The sequence below is a fragment of the Solea solea genome, chromosome 4 (assembly GCF_958295425.1).
Source record: "Solea solea chromosome 4, fSolSol10.1, whole genome shotgun sequence".
Classification (NCBI taxonomy): Eukaryota; Metazoa; Chordata; class Actinopteri; order Pleuronectiformes; family Soleidae; genus Solea; species Solea solea.
Genome location: NC_081137.1, coordinates 915,571 through 926,558, shown reverse-complemented (window position 1 = coordinate 926,558; position 10,988 = coordinate 915,571). Strand labels below are relative to the sequence as shown.

The 10,988-nt window shown below is 42.0% G+C and overlaps 3 protein-coding genes across 3 annotated transcripts; all 3 read left to right on the top strand.

The window, feature by feature from the left end:
* Positions 1 to 341: 341 nt before the first annotated feature.
* Positions 342 to 1,935, top strand: LOC131458555 (olfactory receptor 52N5-like). Its single transcript, XM_058627729.1, has one exon. It carries the CDS (start codon positions 347 to 349, stop codon positions 1,292 to 1,294), a length of 948 nt encoding a protein of 315 aa, XP_058483712.1. The 5' UTR covers positions 342 to 346; the 3' UTR covers positions 1,295 to 1,935.
* A 3,195-nt stretch (positions 1,936 to 5,130) lies between these two features.
* Positions 5,131 to 6,087, top strand: LOC131458630 (olfactory receptor 10H1-like). The gene has a single exon (XM_058627822.1). The coding sequence runs from the start codon at positions 5,152 to 5,154 to the stop codon at positions 6,085 to 6,087; it is 936 nt and encodes a 311-aa protein (XP_058483805.1). The 5' UTR covers positions 5,131 to 5,151.
* Positions 6,088 to 9,072: 2,985 nt separating this feature from the next.
* On the top strand, positions 9,073 to 10,117 carry LOC131458575 (olfactory receptor 10H1-like). The gene has a single exon (XM_058627747.1). It carries the CDS (start codon positions 9,137 to 9,139, stop codon positions 10,070 to 10,072), a length of 936 nt encoding a protein of 311 aa, XP_058483730.1. The 5' UTR covers positions 9,073 to 9,136; the 3' UTR covers positions 10,073 to 10,117.
* Positions 10,118 to 10,988: the final 871 nt, after the last annotated feature.

Genomic DNA, 10,988 nt, shown 5'->3' with positions numbered 1-10,988 from the left:
GTATGTGTGACTTTGTATGTGTCTCTTTGTGAGGACCAGAAAAATGTATAAACCATAGAGACATTAAGGGAAAGTGAGGACATTTTGTCTAGGTCCTCATGACTTTAAAGGGCTTTTTGTCCTCATAATGTAAAATTAGGATGAGGTTGAGGTTAAACTTAGAAACCATATGAAGTGAGGACATTAAGGGAAAGTGAGGACATTCAGGGAAAGTGAGGACATTAAAGGGAAAGTGAAGATCTTAAGGGAAAGTGAGGACATAAACGGAAAGTTAGGTCCTTAAGGGAAAGTGAGGACATTAAGGTGCAAGTGTGTTACTGCTGTCGTCTCAACAGATTCCAGAAACATGGAAAACCAGAGTTTACATTCAGGCATCCTGCTCCTGGAGGGGTTAAAGGTCACGCCTCAGTCGGCCGTCCCCGCCTTCATCCTCCTCCTCCTCATCTACGTCTTCATCATGGTGTCAAACCTCGGCCTGGTGCTGCTGATCCTGCGGAGCCGGAGCCTGCAGCAGCCCATGTACCTGCTCTTCTGCAACATGAGCGTGAACGACGTGTTCGGTGCGACCATCATCATCCCGCACGTCCTCAGGGACATGTTCGTCTCCACGTCGGAGCGCTACATCCGCTACGTGGACTGCGTGGTGCAGGCCTTCTGTGTTCACCTGTACGGGAGCACGTCGCACACCGTGCTCATGATCATGGCGTTCGACCGCTACGTGGCCATCTGCGACCCGCTGCGTTACGCTGCCATCATGACCAACAGGGCGGTGGCGACGCTGTCGGCCGCCGCCTGGGTGTCGGCATTGGTGCCGGTGGCGGTTCTCCTCGGCCTCACCATCCGCCTGACGCGCTGCCGCCACGTCGTCGCCAACCTGTTCTGCGACAACGCCTCGCTCTTCGCGCTCTCGTGCGAGAGCGTCGTGGTCAACCAGGTGTACGGCCTGGGCTACACCGTGCTGCTGCTGGGCTCGTCCATCTGCAGCGTCACGCTCACATACCTGAAGATCGCCGCCGTCTGCGCGCGCAGCAGGAGCAAGGCGCTCAACAGCAAAGCACTGCAGACGTGCGCCGCCCACCTCACCGTCTACGTGCTGCTCCTGGTGTCGGCATTCGTCATCGTCATCCTGCACCGCTTCCCTCAGCTCTCCGACCACAGGAAGGTAGCGGCCATCCTGGGCGAGGTGGCGCTGCCCGCTCTGAACGCCGTGATCTACGGGCTGCAGATGAAGGAGGTCAGACAGACACTGGCGGTGCTGTTTCATGGCAAAAAGGCAGCGGTAATGGTCAAATGAAGCAGGAGGTTTCTGGAGGGTCCTCTCACCCCTGCTGTTTATGTGATAATCCAATATTGGCGCTTTTCCACGACATAGGTCCGGCACGGCACGACACAGCTCGACTCCAAGTGGCTTGGTATCGGTTTCCATGACTTCATAGTTCCTCCTTAATATGGGCGGAGTCACCACAACACGGCTGCAAGAAACATGTTTTTATATGTGACACAAACACACACAAATGAGTTGTTTTGGGTGTAACTGAATCATTAGAATCATTAGAATCAGTCAATTAAAAAGATTAATTCAGTACTTCCTGCATGAGCGGAGCACTGAACTGAAATACCACTGAACGTCGTTGTGATTCAGCTCACGATCGCTGTAAAATATTGAGATTTTTTAAACGTTTGCTTTGCTAAATTTTGGAGATTAACGTCAATGTTTTAAGGGATTTTTAAGTCTTTTTAACAGAATAGTTTAGATTTTTGTGTCGGACGTCGCACTCATGGCCGGCAGTATGTCGACATCACATTTTAGTATCGGCTTAGCTGAACCTCGTCAGAGCAGGAACGAACAAAAACACCAGGTTCTGTCACTGATGGAAAAGCACAAAAAACGAGCCGAGTCAAGCTGGAACTGAGTCATGGAAAAGCGTCAGAGCACTTTTATCTCACATCCACACGGAAACATAAACAATCTTTTTAACTCATGTTTTATGGCTTTTTACATGACTTTTATTTGTATTTTATGCCCCGCGTGAGCTGTTTAATGATCCTCATGAAAAATGCTTTCAAAATAAAGTTGGATTTTTGAAACTCGACTCTTCTTCTTCTTCTTCTTCTTCTTCACTGTACACATGTCTAAATGATTGACATATGGGAATCATCGTGGTTGGGACGTCATCGAAGACGTCATTATTGGTTGCCAGGCGAAAAACGGCCTGGGGAAGCTTTGTGAAGAAAGTCACTGGGCATATAAAGTCTTGACTCCCTTCAGGTGAACGTGGAGGACGTTCATGTCAGCAGAGGTGAGCGTGTGAGACACACACACACACACACGCATCATTTTAACAAAATTAGCCACAAAATATTTTTAGAATAGTAGAATTTGAATAAATTGCATCCATTAAAATAAAACAAGTGATAGTTTTCACTCAAGTCTATTTTGAATAATTTACTTAAATAGAAAAAACAAATAAAATATTCTTTATTTTTAGTTTTTTGCCCAAAATGTTAAAATATGAAGTCAAATTTTTAATAATTTATATGAATAAAAACACAAGTGAAAATATGAAGTAAAATTTTGAACAATATACATAAATAGAAAACAACTACAAATATATATATTTTTAATGGCAAAAACCTTAAGTACAATTTAAATAATTTACATTCATGATAATAAAACTACTGAATATATTATTATTTATTTTTTAGCCACAACTATTTATTTTACAATAACTATCAATAGTTAATTAAAACAACTATAAATATTGTTTTTCAGTCACAAAATATTTTAACGGTAAAATATGGACGAAAAAAAGCGAATATTTTAAATTATTATAAATTAAATAATTAAATATGTAGTTTGAATATATAAACAACTTAAAAATAACTGAAATATTAGTTATGTATTTTAAATGGAAACATTTTAAAAACATGAAAAATAATAAAATCATCGGAGACATTCAAATTAAAACGCTACAATGAAAAAAGTTGTGTTTTTATTCAAAATAATAAATGATGAATAAATTAAGATGAAGTTGTTGCTTTGTGTGAAGTTTAGATTGAGAAAATCGTAAGAAACGATCTTTAGTTTAAACGTCAACATGTGAGCAGGTGAAGTGGTGAAGCCACAGCTGTGTGAGGCGTTCAAGGTCACGTCTGAGGATGAATTTTCCTGAAGGTGATGTGGTGAGTTCAGGTGAAATGTGACAGGTTTACGAGGTGACACTGAACGTCTCACAAAGTCAGTTTCTGATTTATTACTACTTTTTGGACTTGTATTTAAGCTATATTAATATTTTTTATAGGGTTAAGACCTGGTTTTAGGTTTAAGGTTAAGGTTAAGGTAAGGGGTTATGTCTCTGACGTGTCCTCACTAAGACATAAAAACATGTTTGTGGTGTGTGTGGGTGGAAGTTCCTTCATGACAATAAAGTCTTACCTTACCTTATCTTATCTTCAGTGAAAACATCCCTGTCTCTGTTTTTGAATTCTGAACTTGTTTTTTGTCACTCTTATGTTCTGTAAGTATTAACATATATATATATATATATATGAATATCTATTACCATGGTTCTCAAACTGCAGTGCCTGTATAACCAGTGGTACGTGGGCGCCCTCTGCTGGTACTTGGAGGAAAATAATAGAAATACTGTTTTACTGTAAATGCCAGGGTAGAAAATGAAACAAATAACTAAAGGAATCATAATAATTAGAGTCACCTCGTCTGTCACTCTGTCTTAATGTGCTGGTGCTGGAGTTTTGAGTTTCAATTGCAAAAGTCAAAAGTGTTCACTTGCATTTATACCTGTAAATATGCAACATTCAGCTGCACAAGACGATTATATTTGTAAATATACATTATATATGGGAGCAGCCGGCAGATACACCTGAGGTTCAAATACTGCCGTTTGTCAACAGATTGACGGACACTGATCAGAGGTCAGAGAGTGTCGTCACTGAAGAGTCATGAGCGCGATGTCCGACACAAGAATCAAAGCCAAAAATGTCCAACTGTAGATCAGTGAAAAAGACTTAAAAATCTTACTTATAGCTCCAAAGTCTACTTTAAGTTCCAAAATCTACTTAGAATTCCAAAATCTGCTTATGATTCGAAAATCTACTTATAATTCGAAAGTTCCAAAATCTACTTATAATTCCAAAATCTTCTTAAAGTTCCAAAATCGAATTAGAATTCCAAAATCTACTTATAATTCTAAAATCCACTTTAAGTTCCAAAATCTACTTAGAATTCCAAAATCTACTGATAATTCTAAAATCTAATTATAATTCTAAAATCTACTTAAAATTCCAAAATCTAATTATAATTCTAAAATATACTTATAATTCCAAAATCTACTTAAAGTTCCAAAATCTACTTATAATTCTAAAATCTACCTTAGGTTCCAAAATCTATCTTAAGTTCCAAAATCTAACTTAAGTTCCAAAATCTACTTAAAGTTCCAAAGAGTCATGAGTGCGACGCCCAACACAAGAATCAAAGCCAACAATGTCCAAATTGTAGCTCAAAGTTCAAAACACTTAAAAATCGTTAATCTCCAACATTCAGCAAAGCAAATGTCTAAAATGTCAACATTAACAGAGGAGTCTGGTGTATTTAGAGACAGCGCTGCTGATATCCAAAGATCAATCGTGAGCCTGATCACGACCACGTTCAGTGGTATTTCAGTTCAGTGACTGTGTCAAGCGGAGTCTGAAGGACGGAACGAGTTTGGGTCGCTCACGTTGAGAGGGAGCTATGAAGTAATTGAAAACAACGTGATTGATGCCGTGCTCACACCGAACGCGATTTGTCGCGTCACCCCGTGTCTACTGCGCCGCGGCATCATTTTGTGACACAGTGACGGGAGCGCTGGCCGCTAGTCGCCGGGTTTTAAACAGAAGTAATATAGCATTTCTTTTCACCATCAGCCAAAGCATTGTTGCTCTCTCTGTTGTGGAAACATGTGCAGAGAAGAAACCGTCGTCTGGACAAAGTCTTGTTTAAGATTTCCCATGTCGCGACAGATTTAGCGAGATTCAGTTAGTGAAGCTAGCAGTGAAAGCTAATGGGGCTAGTTTGAAATGTTAGCTTTCATATTCCCACGTTCACGCTCTCTTGTGTTTATCAGGTGAACTCACCTCAGCCTCTGAGCGATGGAGAACCTGACGGACATCCTGCTCCTGGAGGGGTTAAAGGTCACTCCGCAGTCCACCATCCCCGCCTTTATCCTCCTCCTCCTCATCTACGTCTTCATCATGGTGTCAAACCTCGGCCTGGTGCTGCTGATCGCCACCGAGCGCAGTCTCCATCAGCCCATGTACCTGCTCTTCTGCAACATGAGCGTGAACGACGCGTTTGGGGCGTCGACCATCATCCCTCGCCTGCTGAGCGACGCCCTCCTCCCGAGTACAGAACGGTTCATCCCCTACATTGACTGCGCCGCTCAGGCGTTCTGCGCCCACTTGCACGCGAGCACGTGTCACACCGTGCTCATGATCATGGCGTTCGACCGCTACATGGCCATCTGCAACCCGCTGCGGTACGCCGCCATCATGACCAACAGGATGGTGGCGGTGCTGTCGGCGTGGGCGTGGACTGTGTCTTTGCTGCTGGTGTCCATCCTCGTGGGCCTCAGCGTCCGCCTGACGCGCTGCAGGTGGGTTATCTTCAACCCGTTCTGCGACAACGCCTCACTCTTCAAACTCTCCTGCGAAAGCGTCCTGATCAACAACATCTACGGCCTCGGCTACACCATCGTCCTGCTCGGCTCCTCCCTCGGCAGCGTCGCGCTCACGTACCTGCGGATCGCTGCGGTCTGTCTGAGCGGCAGGAACGCGACCCTGAACGGCCGCGCGCTGCAGACCTGCGCCACTCACCTCGCCGTCTACGTCATCATGCTCGTGTCGGGCTCCGTCATCATCATCCTCCATCGCTTCCCGCTCCTGTCGGACCAACGCAAACTGGCCTCCATCATGTTCCACGTGGTTCCGCCCGCCCTGAACGCCATCATCTACGGACTGCAGATCAAAGTGGTGCGACAGAAAATCTTCATCATGTTCAGCAGCAAAACCACGACAGTGAAATGTTAACATTTTTCATTTTTATTAAAGTGCCTGTTAAAAAGTAAACAACTGTTCTGGGTTTATTTCACCTTAAAAATTTATTTTTCAACCATTCAGCCAAATTTAAATGACAACAGCTTAAAATTTATGATGAAACACTTGAGCTACATGCTTACAACACAATCTAACAACACTTGAGCTTCATGCTAACAACACAAGCTACACAATCTTAAAATGTACGATATTAGGTTCAAAATCATTGGGATAAAGTCAGGTGAGACCTTTGAAAAGCTTCAGTCTTGTGACCTCTCTGTGGTTTGACGGGTCGCTATGTGAGCTCAGTAGATACGTTAGTTCAGCAGCTACGTTAGCTTATCTTGTAAATATTTTAACCTCCTTTTAAAGGTGCAGACGCTCAGATGAATCGAAACCTCCATCTGGTTTAAATAACATGAACAACCTAAACCTTGTTAGCATCTCCAGCTCAACACTGTGTTAGCTTCATGCTAACAACACTTGATCTTCATGCTAACAATCCAAGTGCACAACACAAGCTAACAAAACTTTAGATAAATGCTAACAACACAAGAGCTCCATGTGACTGAAACACGCTGCAGTACATATGCCAGGCCTGTATGTGGTGCTGTAACGTTACACCAAAGACAGAGAAGCAGACGTTGTACACGTTCCAGATTATAAGAACAGAAACAGAGACAGAATGAACCGCGTCAAGGGAAATGAAAGAAAGACGGGGACTTTGTTGTTATATTTAGCGAGTTAACCAATGACCCAAAAAAGACATTGACATTATTTTCTTATTTGTTTTGGTTTAAAAAATGCTTTAAAAATAAAGTTGGTTGCATCTTTGAAGCTCGACTCTTCCTCTTCTTCGCTGTTCACACGTCTAAATGATTGAAATATGGGAAACACCGTGACTTCCTGTTATAAACAACGGAAACGCAACGTGGATGACGTCATTGATGACGACGTTTGTGGTTGCCAGGCGACAAGCGGCCTGGGGAGGTGTTGTAAAAGTCGCTGGGCGTATAAAGTCCCGACCTCCGACAGGTGAGCGTGGAGGACGTTCATGTGACCAGAGGTGAGCGTGTGACACACACACACACAAACACACAGTGCATCATTTTAACAAAAGTAGCCACAAAACATTTTTAAACCGGTAACATTTTAGGTAGAATTTGAATGAATTACATTTATTGAAATAAAACAAGTGATATTTTTTACCCAAGTTAATTTTGAATAATTTACCTAAACAACTACAGATATTCTTTCTATGTTTTCAGCCACTAAATATTTTTTTAAATGGCAATTTTTTTTAAGTACAATTTAAATAATTTACATTAATTAAAATAAAACAACTGAATATATTATTATTTATTTTTAGCCACAGTATTTCTTTCCAAGGTAAATTATGAATAGTTATACGTAATAATTATCAATGGAAGTCGAATTTGAATAATATTGTTTGTTTTCAGCCAAATGATATTTTATAACGGTAAAATATGGACGGAAAAAAAGGGAATATTTTAAATCATTATAAATAAAATAAATAAATATGTAATTTAAATATATAAACAATTTAAAAAGAACTGAAATATTAGTTATGTATTTTATAATGGAAACATTTTAAAAACATGAGTAATAATAAAATCATCATACACATTCAAATGAAACACTACAAAGAAAAAATTATACTTTCATTCAAAAAAAATAAATGATGAATGAATGAAGATGAAGTTGTTGCTTTGTGTGAAGTTTAGATTGAGAAAATCATAGGAAACGATCTTTAGTTTGAACGTCAACACATTAGCAGGTGAAGTGGTGAAGCCGCAGGTGAAGTGGTAAAGCCGCAGCTGTGTGAGGCGTTCAAGGTCACGTCCGCGGATGAATTTTCCTGAAGGTGAAGTGGTGAGTTGAGGTGAAATGTGACAGGTTTATGAGGTGACACTGAACGTCTCACGAAGCCAGTTTCTGATTTATTACTACGTTTGTGGACTTGTATTTAAGATGTATTAATACTTTTTATAGGGTTAAGACCTAGTTTTAGGTTTAAGGTTAAGGTTAAGGTAAGGGGTTATGTCTATGATGTGTCCTCACTAAGACATAAAAACATGTTTGTGGTGTATGTGTGTTACAAGACAAAGTTCCTTCATGACAAGAAATTCTTATCTTATCTGATCTTAAGTGAATACTTCACTGTCTCTGTTTGTGTGTGTAAACTTCAGTTTCACCGTCGTTCATGACATGTTCAAATTCACTGTGTAACTGGGATATTTCAATTAAAGTGGATGATATTCTATTAATAGAAATGACAATAACAGTAATAATCCTGTTTACATGGTACGAACAGTCAAAAGAACAATCTTATTTTTTCACGCCATTGGATTCTAAACTGTTTTTTTTTAATTATCTATAACCATGGTTCTCAAACTTGGGTGCATGTACAACCAGTGGTATGTGGGCTCCCTCTTGGAGGAAAATACTTGGAGCAAAATAAGTGAAATACTGTTCTACTGTATATGCCAGGGTAGAAAATAAAACAAAGATCAAATATATATATATATATATATATATATATATATATATATATATATATATATATATATATATATATAATAAATGAAATCATAATAACTGGAGTCTCTCGCCCTGTCTCAATCTAACGTCACTATACCAGTGTGTGAAGTATGTGTTGCTACTTGAGTAAAACACGATAAAATTCTGTTAAACACCATCAACCAAAGCATCGTTGCACCGTCGTCTTGTGTTGTTTCACGACAACCATACGCACAAAGTGTCCACACACAAAAATGATTGAAAACTCGAGCGTCAAATTTGGTTTGTGTGACAGACGCAATGGGCACGATTTTCACTGCACGCCAATCGCGCCTCATCTGTGCATTGACTTTGTGTGTAAAGTTTTCACGCCTGAGTTTGAGATTCAGTTAGTGAAGCTAGCAGTGAAAGCTAATGGGGCTAGTTTGAAATGTTAGCTTTCATATTCCCACGTTCACGCTCTCTTGTGTTTATCAGGTGAACTCACCTCAGCCTCTGAGCGATGGAGAACCAGACGGACATCCTGCTCCTGGAGGGGTTAAAGGTCCCGCACCAGTCCTCCGTCCCCGCCTTTATCCTCCTCCTCCTCATCTACGTCTTCATCATGGTGTCAAACCTCGGCCTGGTGCTGCTGATCGCCACCGAGCGCAGTCTCCATCAGCCCATGTACCTGCTCTTCTGCAACATGAGCGTGAACGACGCGTTTGGGGCGTCGACTCTCATCCCTCGCCTGCTGAGCGACGCCCTCCTCCCGAGTACAGAACGGTTCATCCCCTACATTGACTGCGCCGCTCAGGCGTTCTGTGGCCACTTGCACGCGAGCACGTGTCACACCGTGCTCATGATCATGGCGTTCGACCGCTACATGGCCATCTGCAACCCGCTGCGGTACGCCGCCATCATGACCAACAGGATGGTGGCGATGCTGTCGGCGTGGGCGTGGACTGTGTCTTTGCTGCTGGTGTCCATCCTCGTGGGCCTCAGCGTCCGCCTGACGCGCTGCAGGTGGGTTATCTTCAACCCGTTCTGCGACAACGCCTCACTCTTCAAACTCTCCTGCGAAAGCGTCCTGATCAACAACATCTACGGCCTCGGCTACACCATCGTCCTACTCGGCTCCTCCCTCGGCAGCGTCGCGCTCACGTACCTGCGGATCGCTGCGGTCTGTCTGAGCGGCAGGAACGCGATCCTGAACGGCCGCGCGCTGCAGACCTGTGCCACTCACCTCGCCGTCTACGTCATCATGCTCGTGTCGGGCTCCGTCGTCATTATCCTCCATCGTTTCCCCCTCCTGTCGGACCAACGCAAACTGGCCTCCATCATGTTCCACGTGGTTCCGCCCGCCCTGAACGCCATCATCTACGGACTGCAGATCAAAGTGGTGCGACAGAAAATCTTCATCATGTTCAGCAGCAAAACCACAACAGTGAAATGTTAACATTTTTCATTTTTATTAAAGTGCCTGTTAAACAGTAAACAACTGTTCTGGGTTTATGTCACCTTAAAAAAAATGTTTTCAACCATTCAGCCAAATTTAAATGACAACAACAGCTTAAAATCTGTGATAAAACACTTAAGCTTAATGCTAACAACACATGCTAACAACACAAGCTACACAATCTTAAAATGTACTATCCTAGGTTAAAAATCATGCAGATAAAGTGAGCCGAGACCTTTGAAAAGCTTCAGTTATGTGACCTTTCTGTATTTGACAGGTTTGCTCTGTAAGCTCAGTCGCTACGTTAGCTCATCTTGTAATTATTTTAACCTCTGAGAGTAAATGTGCAGACGCTCAAACAAATCAAAAACTTTCGTCTGGTTTAATCAACATGATCAGGCTAAAGCTTCTCCAACTCAACACTGTGTTAGCTTCACGCTCACAACACAAGTTAACCAAAGTTTAGGCTAATGCCAACCAAACAAGCTAACAACACAACACAAGCTTGATGCTTACAACAGATGCTAATAAAATGTTAAGTTAATGCAAACAACAGTAGAGCTTCATGCTAACAACAGATGCTAACAACACTTGAGCTTCATGCTAATAATCCAAGCTAACAAAACGTTAGGCAAATGCTAACAGCACTTGAGTTCCATGCTAACAGCACAAGCAAACAACACTAGAGATTGATGCTAGCAACATAAACAAACCCAACTTGAGCTTCATGCTAACCACACTTGAGCTTCTTGCTAACAACACAAGCAGACAACACTAGAGCTTCATGCTAACAACACACGCAAACAACAGTAGAGCTTCATGCTACCAACGTAAACAAACACCACTTGAGCTTCATGCTAACAACACTTGGGCTTCATGCTAACAACACTTCAGCTGCATGCTAACAAACACGTGA

What these genes read in the sequence shown, in the direction of transcription:
- LOC131458630 (XM_058627822.1), top strand. Translation starts at nt 5,152, where the DNA reads ATGGAGAACCTGACGGACATCCTGCTCCTGGAGGGGTTAAAGGTCACT.
- LOC131458575 (XM_058627747.1), top strand. Translation starts at nt 9,137, where the DNA reads ATGGAGAACCAGACGGACATCCTGCTCCTGGAGGGGTTAAAGGTCCCG.
- LOC131458555 (XM_058627729.1), top strand. Translation starts at nt 347, where the DNA reads ATGGAAAACCAGAGTTTACATTCAGGCATCCTGCTCCTGGAGGGGTTA.